Below are 18,410 nucleotides of genomic sequence, written 5' to 3' on the forward strand. Positions count from 1 at the left end.
GAATACTTGTTTTAAAACAAACAATTTGGATAAAACAGAGAATGCGCTGTAATTTAATTGCTATTTAACTGCTAAACAGGAGCGCAGCCAGCCAGACCAGTGCGCATGTATGTTAATTTCGGTTAAACAATCCTGTAGAAATAATTTCAGATATCTTTACTTATTTATTTCATTTGAATTATTCTATTTAAAGCCTAGTAAGCCGCAGGATTTCTCTGCGTAATTAAGCAAATGCACATAGAGATTTCTCTTTGTCTGGCCTCTTATTCTGTATTTCAGCGTTATTTCGTTGTGCAAATGCATTGATAATGTTCATAAAAATACCTAGATTATTTTAACCGTAAGAAATCTTGCGTTTTTTTCTCCCCAAAATACTCACAAATAAAATATGAAATGTCGGGTTTGCTTCAGGCTCGGGCCTGCAAATCGGGCTCGGCTGACGTCACTGCTTTCTCGATCCTCTTCTTGATCGGAGGCCACTCCCCTGCAAGCGAGCATTTGCTCTGGAGCAAATTTACGCCAGTTGCGTTCACACGCGCACATTTGCTTCGGTGCTGCTTCGCAAACGAGCATTTGCTTCGGAGCAAATTTTTAAACCACCTCCCTGAGGTGGATCAAATTTAATGCGCACTAGGCTGTTGAGCGGCGCTACGTCGAAGTAAATTTGCACGTGTGAACGCTCCACTGGCGTAGAGTCGGTGCAGCGTCGGAGTAAATCTTGCCGTGTGAACAGGGCTCAAGTCTGGATTGTATAAGTTGCCATGTTAACGGGCATCTAAATTAAACTAGCACAATATGCTTTATAAAGGACAACTTTCCCATTCAATTCGCTCCCATTAACTGCATTCGGGTCGGGCGGCCCGATCTTACCTCTATTTTAAATAGAATAATGCAGTCACCTTTTTTATTTACAGTCCGAGTGAGAGGCAAATCAAATGTCAGAGGGACTTCGTCCATATTTATTATTTCATCTGGGTTGATGGAATTCCCCGCTATCTTTGTTTGTGTGAATGTGCGGAACGAAGCAAGTTTGTCCTTGTAATTGGGAGGGAGCTGCTGACACAACGTCGTGCGTGCCCTAATAGACAGGCTTTTCCGTTTCATGAATCTATAACACCACGACGGCCCACCTTTAAAACCTTTAAAAGCTTTGGTTGTCTTTTTACACTGGCTCAGTTCTTCTTGCCGGAGCCTCCACCTTCGCACCATCGACTCGTCTATGCCAAGATTACGGGCAGCAGCTCGATTTCCTTCTTTAACTGCCAGAGTGATCGCTTTTAGTTTAAAAGCTGCATCATATGCTTTTCGTCTGGTATTCTCCATGTCGATCAGGGTTAGAAGAAAGACTGAAATAAGGAAGTTGTGATTACCGGTAATCATATAATTTCATTGGACCCCTGTGTACCACTCATTCATTTTATTGGTCGACTGTTGCCGGGTAACACAAATTTCCCCGCGACGGCGAAAAGAGTGGAAGTTGTGATTAGTCATACAATCTCATTGGACCTCAGTGAACTACTCATTCATTTTATTGGTCCATGTTTTTCCCGCGATGGGAAAAAAAAAATTAAAAAGCCGCTTCATATTACATGCCGCAGTGTTGAATGTGTGGAAAAAAAAGTCACGGCTTGTAATCCGGAATTTACGGTAATTCTTATTCCCAAACAATATTAAGCAGATTAGTGCTAGTGCTGGGACATACAATGTATTTTTGAAAAGAAAAATAATAAAAATAATAATCATACATAAATTGAAAATCTGTGTGTGTGTGTGTGTGTGTGTGTGTGTGTGTGTGTGTGTGTGTGTCGAGACAATTAGATTTGGCAAATTCACTGAGAGGAGTGTACGTCTCAAACATGTTGAGACCAAGGTGCCCAGAAATGTCGACATTCCAAGTCGCAATCTTGACTCACACATCAACTCAACTCTGCAATACTTGCCAACAGTTTTCCAGATGGCTGTTCGACATAGTATCAATGGTAAGTAAACGTTTTAGTTGAAAAAGTTAATGTATTACGTATGTTAATGGCAAACCCACAGACATGTTCACAACAAGCCTGTTCGTAGGGGTGGCCAGAAGTATTCAGTTGCTAAGACTACTGTAAACAATGTTTTGAATAACAAGGTTGCTTTTGATTCAACCTGAGATAGTTTGTGGGCTGAGGAAGAACAAGAATTCTTCTCCACAAACCTTTACGATGGCATAACTTCACTCAAGTCTTCTGCACACTCAAGATATCTGCTGAGTAAAGAGTCATTTGAGGCTGTCTGCTCAGCATACAGCCTGCTGTGTTGCGTGTAATTTTCAGTTTGTTCTCTGTCTCACAAGGCCTAAAGACGAATATCTAAGATGTTTTGTTGTTTTTCACCTTGTGAGGTGAAAAACTCACTGCACACTGTATGAGCTTTGCGCCTCAGGCAGAATTTCAGGTGGCCAAACGCATCCGAATCACGTTTTCAAGATGGCGGGCACCATTACAATACTTGCAACGTCCCGTCAATAAAATGGTGAGTAATATTTCGGCAGACAAAAAGGCAGCATTATGTTTGATACGACAATGACAGAGAAACAGCAGAACAACAGAAAAATCTGATTCATCCATCCCATTATAATTATTGCTTATCGTCACTGAGCTTTAATTTCACCGATTACCAACCAAAATGTAAACAAAGGCTCATTCCTACTTATGTATAAAAGGCAATTGGATATTTATGTTTGTTAACAGATTGTAGTTGGGAAACAGAGGCATTGCCATTCCCATAAATCTGGCTTTCTAACTGAAAGCTAATATTGTACAAATAGATGCAATGGTGGCGGCCCGAGTGGTCAGCGCGTCGACCTCACAGTGCAGAGGTACAGTGTTCAATTCCAGCTGCGGCCTTCCTGTGTGGAGTTTGCATGTTCTCCATAAGCCTGCGTGGGTTTTCTCCGGGTACTCCAGTTTACTCCCACATTCCATGGCAGGCTGATTGAACACTCAAAATTGTCCCACGGTGTGAGTGCGGATGGTTGTTCGTCTGTGTGTGCCCTGCGATTGGCTGGCAACCGGTTCAGGGTGTCCCCCGCCTACTGCATGAAGACAGCTGGGACAGGCTCCAGCACCCCTGCGACACTTGTGAGGATAAGCGGATCGGAAAATGGATGGATGGATAGATAGATGCGATGGTGGCCTTCTTTGTTTTTTTTTTTGGCTCACCCACCAACTGTCATCACATGGACAACTCAGGTGTCATGTGATTTCAATTTCAAAATTGCAACGACGGTGGCAACTGCACTGTAACGCATTTGCTCATAGCGACAATCCACAATTGCCACAGACAAAAAACATGGCTGCTTAACTGAGACGCTGTTGAAATAGTGACCTGAATACTCCAAATCAGGTTCAGCCCATCATTTCACAACACCGGGGTCATACAAACAATACAGTGCCAAGTGTCTACCAAGGTGTGAACAGTGGAGCTGTCTCTTGCATTTCGCAAGGGCCTATGAAGTACCGTGTTATGTAAATCACCTTCTGATTAATTGAATATACACATAGGAGAAGCATGTCAAGACCAGAGGGCAGACCGTACGGTCAAGTATTACCTTGCTTGCGGACATCCTCTACTGCAGCAGTCAGCTCATCCTTAAGAAACTGACTCTCCTTTGCAATCTTCTCTCCTTTTTCCAGGAAGTTCTGGGTGGCGGTCTCCACTGAAGCTGCCAGGACATGTGCCTTCTTGGAGCGTCCCTTCTTCTTGTTAGAGGGGCCTTTGTTACTTGAGTTTACCAGAGTGGTGACCTATGGTAGGTATACCGCAGGGTAAGAAAAGAAATGTTACCGTTTCGCTAAAGAAAACTGATTTGCTTACTAGTTGTACCAGTAACATATATTCAAGCCGTCATCATCATTGGTCTTCATTTTAAATTATTGAAGCTTTTAATATTATCTGATGCAACCTCTGAAGGCAAATGCCCCTAAAGTCGGACAATCTGGAAGTCAACCACAAATTAGTCAACTTCAGAACCACCACTTTTCACCTGAGACCTTAGTTCAAAAAGCATCACATTCCGTGCTTTGCTTTTTTTTCCTTTGTCCTTTATGCAATATTTAATAAAAACTGTTATTTGGCAACATATAACGGAGAGTTAACTGCTGCCTCAGCAATTACAAATGCTTTGAATGTCTTTAAGCGAAGGGGCACTTGCTTGTTTTCCACACTAGCTCTACTCCTCATAACAGAAGAACACTGCCAGCTGGCACAAACACTCATGGAGCAAGGTGAAAGGAGACGACCAAGCAATTCAGCCCACTGGTTGTTTATCTACTGAGTGTCCAGCTAGCCGCTGGTTTATTGATTGATTTATAATTAGTTAAATGTGATTAATTCTTAACAAAGCCATTCCCAGTTAGACATGAAAGTCAACACTTCTGCAATTACCTTCGGGTCGCACGATAAAATATTTTTAGATTTGATTATTCATAGATTTATTTTTTTAATCAATTTATGTGTTGTTAAACAACAATACCAATACAAAATATGAATGTAAGGTGTAGGCATAATTTATTGCCCAATTGGGGTTGCCATCCTCACTTACTACTGTCATATCAGTGACTTCCAATGTGTGTGGCTTTAATAGGCAGGTGTGGAGAGGAAAAGAGACACGACTTGACTTGACTTCATCTTCTCCTCATCATTTACCAACTGGCCATTTACTACATCTCCTCAATTGTGAAGCCAGCGTCCATCACAGGATCTGGCCTGGTGAGTGATGTGGGCGGCAGAAAATGAGAGCGCAGAGATGCCTTCTGTGAGATCAGCAGCTGCCTGTTAACTAAGCTTACCATTAGCCAGTCTGAGCATTCAGTCCCTGGGCATCAGTTGTGGCCACTCAGCTAGTTAATGAATACACTTATTTGTGTTTATGGTGTTACTGTTTTTTCAATTAGAAAAGTGAAAGTGTGAAGAGTTTATGGTGTTAATGTTTGCTCAATTAAGCAATTGAAATTGTATCAGCGGCTGTGTCTCTCCTTAACCACCTGCAGGGCACTACAATAAGTTCTACCCATCAGTGGCGCGAAATTAAATTAGCTAAGGATGTTTACGTTGCCTTGTGTGGGCAATCACACAAGGGCTGTTGTGCAAACCACTTCTGCTTTGCAGTAGACACTGCACTTTATATCAATATTTTGGTGCGAAATGATTGCAAACTTTGGACATTCCGTCTTTTGTGTGCTCTTTTCTTCCTGCCTGTGTAACATCACACTAACTTATTTCAACTCCAGTCCACAGTAACATTAGTCTGTGTGGAAGAAGGACCACTACGAAGCTTTGAGGCAGAGATTTTAATTTGTAAATGAATTATTTGAGTTATTCCAATAATTATTGCAGGCCTGCAACCTAATTTTCTGTTTGTTTTTTTAATTCCCCTCTCTTTTTCAACTCAGTTTGACAGGTTATAGGGTGACATTAATCTGTGAAACATATTTAAAATGATTTACACACACACACACACACACACACACACACACCACAAAATCTGAACAGGTGTATGTAGACGTATATCCACTGTATATGGCTCAGAATGAAGACTAGCTGACTAAAAGGGACAAGAAAAGGAATACCGTGTATAAAATGCAATATTTTACCGATTACAATATTAGATGCAGATATAATATATCCCGGTGTACTGGATTTAGTAATCTATTGAGATTACTTTCAACTAGGTGGCATTTATCTTTGAATGGGAAACAATACGACGCACGATGACACTATCATTACCTGTGTGACCAAGGGCTCGAGCAGCCTCTCCACTGCCAGAGTCCTGATCTCCAGACTCTTCGGGTCCCATTTGAAATTGATGTTCGCAGTGTTTATGCTTGTCATGTCTGGAAGTCTAAGAACAAAGAACACTACGATGAAACAGATTTCAAACCCGTCTTACCACCACTCAAAATGTGTGTGCAGGGAAGCGATTTTCAAAATGTTGACCAAAAGCTTAAATTTGTGAAGGGCATAAAATGTCAGAAAAAGTCATTTACTGCATTGTATCAGACAAAATAGGCAGAACAGTCAGGGAAATGTTGGTAAAGTAGCAGGGACATAAAAATTGCTCACCAATAGCTTGAAAAAAAAGCTTTGAAGGAAATGTGTATAATAATCATTGCCTCCAGTTATGTATGAGTGTTACTTATTAAATTTTTACTCACATTTTTGGTTTATAACAGTGAATAAAAGCTGAAACCTCAAAAAGGAGTAAGCAACCTGCAACTGCAATCAATGTTTAGATCAATTGGTAGTACCTGGTTGTTTTCAATTTGTTAGACATTTTCTGTGGTTCTGACGACGGTCAAAATATTTCTAGGTTACGGATTTCAACACAATTGAAAGGTAGGTTTTGACATGCTGAACCATTATTAGGCGTACAAAAAAAAGTAGTGTGTTTCCGGTAAACCGACCGACCGAGAATTTCTACGTCGAAAAAAAACTTTACGGTCGGCATTTTTTTCAAACAACCCTCTACATTTTTGTGTAGAGGGTTTACATCGGTGCAAACTCCTGCGATATTCACGTTGAGCGCGTGCGTCGTTTGCCCTGTCGTCTGTCAACAACATTGAAACATGGCGGCGGCCGCGATCTCCGACGACAGTTTAAACCGCATTTTCTGTGTTACAGTTGCATGCTCGCATCGTAACGTTAAGAAAATAGCATCCATTGATGTATCGAAAAAATTCTGCGAACTATTTGATGAACACCACGGGCCGAGTAAAAACCGAGGGCGGAGGAGGACAGCAGCGGAGGCGGCGGCGCGCCCCGGCCCCCCGTGTCCGGAGCGGGGAGAAAACTAAATAGGTGGCGGCAGCGCCAGCCGCAGAGCGGCGGGTTCAATGTCTTCTTGTTTTATGTTTTATGGTTATTTAGTTTAAATTTTTGATGGAAAAAAAAAAAGATTAAAAAAAAAAAAAAACTTTGTCCGACCTACCGACCCAATGCTGAAATTTCATGTTACCGGAAACACGCTATCTTTTTTGTTTGGCCTTATTCTTGTCTTTTTGTTAAGACTAAGTTGACGATTGGTTTGCTCCTGCAGTGGTCAGAATGAGACAACTCAAAAAATCTGAAAATAGCCAGTTTAACCATCACATTTTTTGCATACTCAACTCAACTGTATTTATAGAGCACTTTCCAACAGCCATCGCTGCATACAAAGTGCTGTACATGGAGCAATTCAACATATACAACAAACAGTAAAGCAAATCGTAATAAAGACGGTAGAAAGCACCAAAAACCAAGAACAAATCTAAGTCATGCTGAGTCAAATGCCAAAGAATACATGTTATATATATATATAGCATAGTACTTGATAATACTGTATCAATATATGACTAGTTTAAAAGATGTCTGACATAATTGGTTTTGACACAAAATCCATTAAAATATCTCAACTACAGATATGTTTGAGTTTTACAAGATTGTCAAGGCTACGTAATACATCAGGACTCATTTCATTTGTATTCGAAATCTCTATCCTGAAATATTCTCTTTTTTGATATAGTTTTAAAAAAGTGTAATTGGTTAGACCAATGAGTAGTTCTGCTGCAGTGTTGTTGATGAGCAGAATGTCAGGAGGGCCGGGGGGAACTTTACTGACGCGACATGAGCAACACCAACGATAATTTCTGTTCACCGTCACTTAACACATCGACACAAACGGCTAAAAAGTTGCTCAAATTAGTGAGCAACGTGTGAGTCAAACAACTGGTCAGCAAATGCGCTAACAATTAGCGCAACTTGCACCTGTGTGGCCATTTCAAACGAAAGCAAAACAGCACTTGTTTGGAATCACTGTTTTAATTATAACGTGGAACTAAACCACGCGATTAAGATCGTAGTTTTAAGTATTACAGGTTAGTGTGTCACTCTCGCCCTTTACGCTTACCTGCTAGCGCACTTTGACAAAGCCGACACCTTGCTAAAGCTAATGCTAGTTGACAAAACAAACGCTGCTCAAAGGTTCCGTGCACGACTGAAATGCCAGCTAAACGGTTCTCAACGTTCTCGCTCTCTCGCATTCCATTCTTTTAACTTCAACTTCAACTTTGTGACGTCAAGTGACTTCAAAGAATCACTTTTCCAACTCCCCGTTAACAATTCGTTCGGAAAGTTTCAAGATGGAGGAGATGACACCGCTTCGCCTCTATAAAGTTTTCCTTCCTTTCGCTGCCCTCGCGGAAACGATAACCCTTTCTTACTCTAACTCAGTTCACAACCAGATCCCCTTCAAAACAGTAAAATTAGAAGAAGTCCAAGGAGACTCGGCAAATACTTACCTTTAAAGTTTCGATAGAGCTGGTTTCGCTGTCGCGGACTTGTTTCCCAACAATAGCTGATACGGAGGGGGGATTGGGCGGTGACCGAGTTCCTGAACTTCCTGGCAGCTAGACTCCCAGAGAACGTTCCACTCGCCCGCAAATGACGACTTGTTTCGGGCGTGGCAGTTGTTGTGCCTGTCCATATATGGATTAATTACTGCTTCCATGTTTGCAGGCATGCACTCGGTCGACTAACCTGCGACCTATATTTTGACATGTTTACGTTCAAAAATACAAAGGATAGATTAGATCGGCGTTTGAAGAAGAATTTAAAAGCCGTTGTTGATTCGACCAGCAAGGAAGTTATTTCTAACGAAAAACAAAAACGTTTTGACAGTCAATTTTAAACTATTTCCACAATTTCATTGGTCTACATACATTTGAAATATTTGTGTGTGGTTTGATCATTTTTTACTTGTAACATACTCAGGTGGCTGGCAATTACATGATGAATTTATTTTTATTTATTTATTTGTTTGTTTGCTTATTTATTTAATTGGGACAATGCACATTTATAAACACAAGAATAAACTGTAAATGCGGCAGGACTTAGCATTAATGCTAATTTTCAGCCGGTAGCATACCTGGTAGCATAACCAGTTCTGAACTGACAACATATGTTGCACGAGCAAAAACAAAACAACATGATGAAAAATGATAAATAAGATGATGATTGCAATTGGAAAAAATACACCCTATATCCATATTTCTTTCCGATTAGGAGAATTTTTAACACCACGAGCAAACAAGCAACACGAGTTTCTAACGCAATCACAGAGAATCATTTTTGCATAACAGACGAAAAAAGACATGTGCGCCTGCAGGGGGACTGTTTTTTTTTGTTTTTTTTTTTGTAATTTGATATAAAAAAAAACAAAAAAAACAGTCCCCCTGCAGGGGGACTGTTTTTTTTGTTTTTTTTAATTTTTTTTTAAAAAAAAATTAAAAAAAACAAAAAAAACAGTCCCCCTGCAGGGGGACTGTTTTTTTTGTTTTTTTTAATTTTTTTTTAAAAAAAAAAAAAAAAATGTCCCCCTGCAGGGGGACTGTTTTTTTTTTTTTTTGTTTGTTTTTTTGTAATTTGATATAAAAAAAAACAAGAAAAAAAATCTCACAAAAGTTAGATTTTTGTACAATTATAAGGCATATTAAAGCAATGTAGGTGGGAGTAGAAGCATACTTTTATTTACTTGGAATAAATAATGAAGATAACGACGCATTTTATAACTTGATCAAAGGGTGCTCACGGACATTTACTCAGTTTTCATGTTTTCTCTATAACGGACAGTTTCTTCATGCTGATCTACAAAATATTAATGTGATTCTTGTTTATTTCCTGATGCAGAGCAGTGTAATTTGTCAAAAATGTCACTCTGCATGGGGGTCATCTCGCTTCCCTGAATCTGGTGCTGTCGGCTTTCATGCTTCCAAGTTACAATGTCATTGCTGTCTGTTTTTTGCAACCCAACGGCCCAAAATCTCAATAAGTTAATCAAGATCTCAACTGCAGATGACTTTACTTTCTCTATCTCTTCTTTATTACTTTGTGTTGTCATCCATGGATGATGAAAAAAGGGAAAAGTCTACTTTGTAAAAGTAGGGAGTAGAAGATACAGACTGTTGGGGGGAAAGCGGCTTTCTTTAACCTGCGTGTTCGTTGAATTTCGGACGAGGAGAATGTTGGTCATCCAAATACAGGTTGGAGTCGATGAACAGTTTCTTCGAAGCTTTTAATAACAGAATATTCCGGGCACCCGCGGTTGACAGACAATGGCTGCGTGTCACGAGTGCGAGGCAGGAAGAGATTCACATCATTTTTATATCATCAGCAGGGCGGCACCAAAACTCAAGATGTGACGTCGTAATTTTCGTTTCTCCTAAACCGATTTTCAGCGTGTATCAACGAGCGCATTCCAATGTTTGTGCGTCGCCACCAATTCTAGGTGATGATTGTTACAAGAACGCCAAGTTATGCTACGGGCATGGGAAAATTATACAGCATGACTAAATGTGAGCAGAATACAGACTTCAAAACATATATCAAATGGAGGGACTGCAATTCAAAAATACCGCTATGTTAAATTGAGCAATATGTTTTAGCACAGGGATATCAAAAACAACATGTTGATTCAATTTATAAAATGTAGGTGGGTGTCCTAACATTAACTTGCTGGATGGTTCACATTCGTCTACATTGGCAACATTTTATAGTTGTAGCTGATGCTGTCTGAACTCTATCATAAACTCCACATTTCCTCCATGCAGTACAAGTACATTAAAGTCTAAGTCTGTAGTTTCAAAAACGGTTTTCTTTTCTAACAATCTGATACTTTTTTACAATGAAATATTTGTTGGGTTCCTTGTCCATAAGAAAAGGAGCTGAAAAGCAACAGATGTTTTCCCAGAGGCAGCCATCTTGATTTTTGGTCCAGTCAGCTTCTTTTTTATTTTCCAATTTAACCGAAGCACTTACCATTCTGTTGTTGTAATCCTGAAGTGAACATTTGCCGAAGGGGCTATTGTTTTATATACTATAAAAGTGAGAACCGATTTCCATTTGATGTGACTCAAGTAACAGGGGTCAAATAAGTTAGTTTCTTTTTCAGTGTCATAAATGCCACAAATTTCTGATCGCACAGACTGACACACTGTCGCAACTGTGATCGATAGCACTAAGACATTAGATAAAATAGTTCTAAAATGTATTGTAGTGGATGGATGAAGTGTGAAAGCTTTAAATAGACTATCTCAAGAGGCTGAGTGCCACTGTATCTCGCTCCCTCAAACACACACACACACACACACACACACACACACACACACACACACACACACACACACACACACACACACACACACACACACACACTCACACACAAGGGGCATAGCTAGAAATTTTACATTTGGGGGGCTAGGGTGACAAAACGCCACAGTGAGGGGTGGCCATATGCAAGCCAGATTGGTGTATTTGTGCATTTTTATTCCATGATACCATGTCTGTGGATGGAATGATAAACAATGACTCCTTGTTTATTTTAAAGATATGATTTTCATTGACATTGCCTAGGTTTTCTCCGGGTACTCCGCTTCCCACCCACATTCCAAAAACATGCATAGCAGGTTGATTGAGCACTCCAAATTGTCCCTAGGTGTGATTCTGAATGCAAATGGTTGTTTGTCTGTGTGTGCCCTGCGACTGGCTGCCAACCAGTTTTCAGGGTGTACCCTGCCTACTGCCCGATGACAGCTGGGATAAGATTCAGCACGCCCCACGGCCCTTGTGAGGATAAGCGGATCAAATAATGGATGGACGGATGTTGTTTTGGGCGGGGTGGGGTGGGGTGGGGAGGCAGGGGAGGGCGTGGCGTGCACCGTCTAATAGATTGTGCCCATAGCAAAAACTGTCCCTGTAAAAATGGCAGAAAAATCAAAAGTCGGTTTCCTCCCACATTCCAAGGACATGCATGGCAGGTTAATGGGACACTAGTGTAGATTGTCCCTAGGTGTGAGAGTGCGCGTGGATAGTTGTTCGTCTCTGTGTGCCCTGCGATTGACTGGCAACCAATTCAGGGTGTACCCCGCCTACTGCCCAAAGACAGCTGGCTCCAGCATGCCTGCAATGCTCGTGAGGATAAACGGATTTTAAAAAATGGATGGATGGATGGATATTAAAAGAATGTATTCATTATTTTTGCCAGTGTGCAATAATAATGACTTCATTAAAAATATTTGCTTATCTGCAAAATGATACATTGCAGTAAACTATCTGACGTGTAAAACTGATGACTTGCCACATACATGGTGATGCAGATTGCTCATCCAATGACCGGTCTGTAATGACGAGGGATTAGACTAGGTGTGATTATATGCTTAAATGATGAATGTTTGCCCAAGTAACAAGTAGGTAGCTGCCAGACAAGTTAAGGTGTCCTTGAACTTCATCTTTTTGTACCTGCTGGATTCAACAAATGGTGGTGAGCACAGCATGATATAAATAATTCCTTCTAATTATGAGGAAGTGCACATGTTTGTCACACACTCCATGTATAATTCAGCACATGCAAATGAGTGTGTGGAGACGTGGGAGATCAAAACAATTAGAAAATGTTGAATAATTGTTTTTTCTTAACAATGACAACATTAGGGGCTGATTGTCCCAATCACGGGAATGATAATATGAATATTTAAATATCTGCATTTGTCTTATATGAACTCATGCCTTTATCGTGGTGGCTTTGCGGCTGTCAATTTTGTACAATGCAGATTTACAGTAGTTGCAAGGAAACTGCTCTTACATCACTGATACGAAAATGTTAGTTTCACCGAACAAATAACAAAGGTAAACAATGCAACACACACACACACACACACACACACACACACACACACACACACACACACACACACACACACACACACACACACACACATCATTATGCAGTGGCTTAAATTGCTCGGTCTAAAATTTGAGGGTTTAATCACAGTCGAGCTCCGAATCAAAGGCAGCCACATCTGCAACAGACATCAAAACTGCACACAACTCTTACTTTCAACCCTGAATCTATACTAAAAGACAACACATAAACTTGACAACAAATCTGTCAGATTGCACGAAAGAAAAATGAGTGTGATAAAAATAAAAATTATCAATTGGTACTCAAACCGCAGACTCTATGTAAAAGTAGGCTCTTTTAATATTCAATGCTTTACCAGCGTGATATCTTGGGACCTTGGTTAAAAGTGTTGTTTCGGCTACATCACTGGTTGTACTACTGAATGTACTCAGCATGTGGCTTTTGGCCAAAGTGCTGAGAGATTTTATTCAAGAAGAGCCTGAGGGTAGCAAAAAAATTGACTGCCGCAGCAAAGTAGAGACTGTGGAGTATAATAGTAGTGTCCAGCTGAGACACACCAATGGGGTAAACTAACATAAACTGAGTGTGTTTATTTGAGTCTGTGGATCCACATTTTTTTTTCTATACACTTAATATAAATAAAAATGTGACCATTGCAGGGTTATAATAGTTTGGGACTTTTCATTATAGTTAGTTTTTATTGCATTTTGACTTTTGATTTTTAAACTCAGGTAGCTTTAATTCATTTTGAGAACACGTTTGCTCGTTTTTATGAAAAAAAAATTGTTTGTTTTACTTTACCTGTTATCAGTTCTGGTGTTAGTTTTTTTGTTGTTGTTTTTTAAATATATGGAGTATATGTCGAGTGTAAGATGGAAAAAAAGTCACTGAGGGTTGTGTAATAAAGTTAAAGTACTCATAGTTAATTTTAGTTATGAATGTAAGATGTACGGTAGCTCCAGCGAGTTTGTGTTTTTTTGCAAAATCATTTTCATTTTAACTTTATTTTGTAACACGTTTTTTTCAGTTTTAGTTATTTCATTAGTTTTTGCTAACTATAATAACCTTGGAGGCCATGTGACAATAACAAATATGCTCGATCAATGAATAACAAACAGTGGTTGACATCACCTGCTTGGAACCAATCAACAAGGTATTAGAAATGAAGTAAAAGACCTATAACATATCATACAGACGGTTAATGTCTTATTATGTGAGTGTGAAATGCTGAATCAGACACAGGTAAACTAGTCATAATTCAGAATTGCACCATACTGTACAATGATCATCTCAATTATGAAGACATACACTGTATACATTACAGCGGCCAACAAAGACACTTTAACAATGACTGAATTTGAAGTGCCTCACCAAAGGAAGGTTTTGTTTGCGACATCCAGTCTGTCCAGATTTACCTGACTCATACTGACAGCCGTCCACGTAGTGGCATGATGTCATCGGCTGTCTCTCCCTTTTTGAATGAGATCTTGGTTCTCCATGATAAGTGATGTACATGGTACAATTTAGTTGTCAGTTTCATGCAATAGCGAGGAGTTGAGAGGAAAGTCAATGGTCTTGGAACATCCCGGCACATGATTGTTGTCCATTGCAGTGACTTTCCCACAGGGATGAAATTGAACATATCCAGTATTATCTCACTGAATGATGAAAAACTGAGAATATGTATCAGGCATGTTTATATAACAGTGATGCAATGGTAATCCAAAAGTTTTTGAAGACAGCCTTGCTATATGTTTGGACAATGGAGGAAGTCACAGATTGTTTTTTCAGTTTTTTTTTTTTTAATTATTATTATTATTTAATTTTTTTTTAGTACTGATAGTCCAAACTTGTTATTGGCTGCTGTCTGCTAAACTCTATCTGGTGGCTTCAATATGGTCTGACAGTGCCTATCCCAGCTGTCTTCGGGCAGTAGGCGGGGCACACCCTGAACCGGTTGCCAGCCAATCACAGGGCACACAGAGACGAACAACCATCCGCGCTCACACTCACACTTAGGGACAATTTAGAGTGTTCAATCAGCCTGCCATGCTTGTTTTTGGAATGTGGGAGGAAACTGGAGTACCCGGAGAAAACCCACACAGGCCCGGGGAGAACATGCAAACTTCACACAGGGAGGCCGGAGCTGGAATTGAACCCGGTACCTCTGCACTGTGACGTCGACGCGCTAACCACTGGACCACCAGGCCGCTCGGTCGTTATAGCATGACTTAAAAAAGCAAATTTAATGGTAGCCCGAGAAGGTTGAACTTCACACAGCACCTCCGAGTATATATTTCACTGACATGCTGACAGAAACGGCGACAAAATCGCTATGATTCCTCTCTAAATTGCAATCACCAGCAAATCTTCAACTGACCTTGTTTTATTCCAAAACTCTCCTGGGAGCTAATGTCCTAATTTCTTCCTTTCCAAGTGGGATTCAGGCTAAAAGGAAGGTGAACTATGTGGAGGAAGCCACAAATTAAACGTGAGGTTCTAAATGAGTCATGGCTTTAGTCACTCCGTGATGTGCACAAAGCAAATATGCCAAATATGTGCATGACTGGGTGCTTAAAAAAACAGCCTGGCATTTACTGTGCATTCTTTCATCAGATTATTACCTCTACATGACTGTTCATAACTTCAACAATTGATAGGGTGGTGTTGTTTTAAAATAAGTAATCACTTGACATCAGCTGTGTTCTTCTTGACATCTGAGAGCCATTCATTGAAAAATCTGTTGATTATTGTTGTCGTTGTAGTTTGAGTTGTGCTTTTCTTCATCATACTGCTATCTAATACTCCGATATCAGTGGATCCAGAGAAAAATGTTTACCACCCAGGACAACAAACACGAAAAAAATGACAGCTCTGTCGGGAATATTGCATAAGGATTTGATTGAGCCCATGTGATCCAAAGATGATGAATAGGCAGGAAGTGTATGAGGATATCAGCCCACTTATCATCCCATTGACAACATATTAACTTTCATAAAAATTGCTGAATTTCCTCATCCATTATTGAATCTCGTATCATGCAGTAGTAATTCAAAGGGAACATCCACTTACTCATACTACAGCTAACGACAAGCAGGAAAGTAAATCTGATCACACTAATGATTGGCTTGCTTACCGGTTTTCAAAAGACTGCAACTCACGTTGTTTGTCAATGTTCTTAAAACTTGACAAACGTAATATATTTTAATCTCTAAAGTCGTTCTGTTTGGATATGGAATATGGTAGAAAATGGCTGTAGAAATCTTCTCTTTTCCAGACTGTGTAATTTCCCATTTTTAATACAAGACAAGCCACACTCTGCTCCTGTGCTTCCTTGCACCACAATGCCTCCACCTCTTCTGGTGTACTGTAGTCTGTCCATCTGTCCATTTAATTTATATTTTCTCTCTCTCTCTCTCTCTCTCTCTCTCTCTCTCTCTCTCTCTCTCTCTCTATATATATATATACACACACACACACACACACACACACACACACACACAGCATTCCGACCTCACAGTGCAGAGGTGCAAGGTTCAATTCCGGCTCCAGCCTTCCTGTGTGGAGTTTGCGTATTCCCCCTGTGCCTGCGTGGGATTTCTCCAGGTACTCCCAGTTTCCTCCCACCTTCCAAAAACATGCACGACAGGTTAATGGAACACTCTAAATTGTGAGTGTGAGTGTCGATGGTTGTTTGTCTATGTGTGCCCTGTGATTGGCTGGCGACCAGATCAGGGAGTACCCCGCCTACTGCCTGAAGACAGCTGGGCTAGTCTTCGGCACGCCTGCGACCTTTAACAGAAAGCTGTTATGTAGCAGTTTTTCAAAATAATCCACACAATATAAACAATCTATCATTGCTTGCTTGATTGACGTCAGTGTGTTGAATAGATTAATCTCAAGGAATTTCAAAGCGGCCCTTGCATTCTTCCATTTTATTTTTCGAATGAAAAAGTTTGGGCACTTATAGTCTAGGCCACCACCTACAACCTTCCTGTATTCGTTCACAGTGATTGGCACTCCTAAACACTTATTGATTCGTTTAAAAAAAAAAAAAAAAAGTAAAGTTCGCCCTTCTTTATATTTTTTGGACTCCTGTCGTATGACACACCCATTCATCTTTTGTATTGTTTAAAAAAACAACAACAAGCCAAAGACAAAGCAAAACTCACAAGTAGTCACTCCTATGACGTTAACTGACGTTTCAGCAGAAATGATGCACGACGATGCTTCAGCAAAAAAAAATCTGTTTTGTATCACCGACCTCTGATGGGGCACACAACCTCAGGAGTGTTCGACTTCAGAGGTTCCACTCACTGTCATTCTATAAGTAATAAAATGGAGTGAATGAATGAGGAGACGTAACATGGTCTCTGCATCGTCGACCATGCCTTGTTAATTTCATGCTGAACCCCGATGTCATCATTTGTTTACGGTTTCCATCCCAAGCTGTTGTTAATTATTTTCACCTGATATGCTGCTGTCATATCATGTTGAAGTGAGAGAAACATTTGAAGCATCACCTGATAGCTCCAATCAGTTTTAAAAACTCACAGTGTCTTAAGATAAGATAAGATAAGAAAACCGTCATTAGTCTCGCAATGGAGAAATTCTCAATTCACAGCAGCAAAGTTATGAAAGGAAAAGTCTTGAGGTATTTAAGGAAAACTAGATGTATTGATATGCAAAATTGGCCTAAATTCCAAATTACACTGCAATCATCCAATGAGCATTTAATGGGGATGTCATTTCCCAAATTCCATTAGGTGAAGGAGCAGTTTTTTATCGCTCAGTGAGTGCACAGCCTTAAGCAAATCGATGAAAAATGCTGAAATGGAAAAAGCAAGGCATGATTACCAAAACAATGAGCAAGACTGTGTTACGCTCTCCCTGTAAATTGAATATACCTGCGCATGAAACATCATTTTGAAGAGGTGGGGATTTTTTTTTTTTAAACAGTAATGTCTACTCGTACATGAGTGCGTGCATTGAATATGCTCACCCAACCAAGGATTGAAGTTCAAGTTTGATATACTGCCACACTAGACAGCAATAAACGCCCACTCATTGCCAGAGTCCACCACAGTAAACAATCGCAGGGTATCTGCGAAGTGGATGTCTAATCAATCATGAGTATGTGTCCACTTTAATTCTCTGTCAAGAGAGGTTTATGGATTTTTGTTTTGGCATATCGGTGTTGCCAATAACGGGAGAATTCCCTTGCGTCTATTATGAAAATTTCCCAACATTTCATTACAGAAAGATATTCCATTTTAGTATAAAATCAATACACATATTTCTTCATCCGGTATGAGCATTTTACTCAGTTGAACAGTAGGCTGCAGCTTCAGTGTAATTTGTGACTGTTCAGACATCCTTTAGCAGTCCACAGCTACAAGTTCACAGCCAAATTATTTTGGGACTACAGACAGTCAACAGAGACTGCGATTTTTATCATGAAGTGGCTTGTTTAACTTCATTTGAGTTTTGAAAATGTATCTGATATAATACCCTTGCAGACATACTTAAGATAAAAAAAATGTATTTTTGCACCACTTGGAGGCACACTGTGCTCACTTTGAGAAAACAGTGATTGCACTATGTCACTTTACATCGGCTGCCACAGAGCTGATAGTATGTGCTCTCAAACAGCCTGTTCACGTACACGGCAGCCAAAACTAATCCCGGGGTTAAACTCCAG

The 18,410-nt window shown here is 40.1% G+C and overlaps 1 protein-coding gene across 3 annotated transcripts in view; it reads right to left on the reverse strand.

The window, feature by feature from the left end:
* ctnna1 (catenin (cadherin-associated protein), alpha 1) overlaps positions 1-8,446 on the reverse strand; it is a 75,795-nt gene extending 67,349 nt beyond the window's left edge. The window contains exons 1-3 of one of the 3 annotated variants that reach the window (XM_019869914.1): positions 8,313-8,446; positions 5,764-5,878; positions 3,587-3,782 (exon numbers count right to left, since the gene is read on the reverse strand). In XM_019869914.1, the coding sequence (XP_019725473.1) occupies positions 3,587-3,782; positions 5,764-5,868 (301 nt within the window). In that variant the 5' untranslated portion in view covers positions 5,869-5,878; positions 8,313-8,446. Of the gene's footprint in view, positions 1-3,586; positions 3,783-5,763; positions 5,895-7,921; positions 8,004-8,312 lie in introns of those variants that run through there. The other 2 variants (XM_019869915.1, XM_019869916.1) reach the window with 2 other exon arrangements.
* Positions 8,447-18,410: the final 9,964 nt, after the last annotated feature.

Source organism: Hippocampus comes, unplaced genomic scaffold (genome assembly GCF_001891065.2).
Source record: "Hippocampus comes isolate QL1 unplaced genomic scaffold, H_comes_QL1_v1.1 scaffold9, whole genome shotgun sequence".
Taxonomy (NCBI): domain Eukaryota; kingdom Metazoa; phylum Chordata; class Actinopteri; order Syngnathiformes; family Syngnathidae; genus Hippocampus; species Hippocampus comes.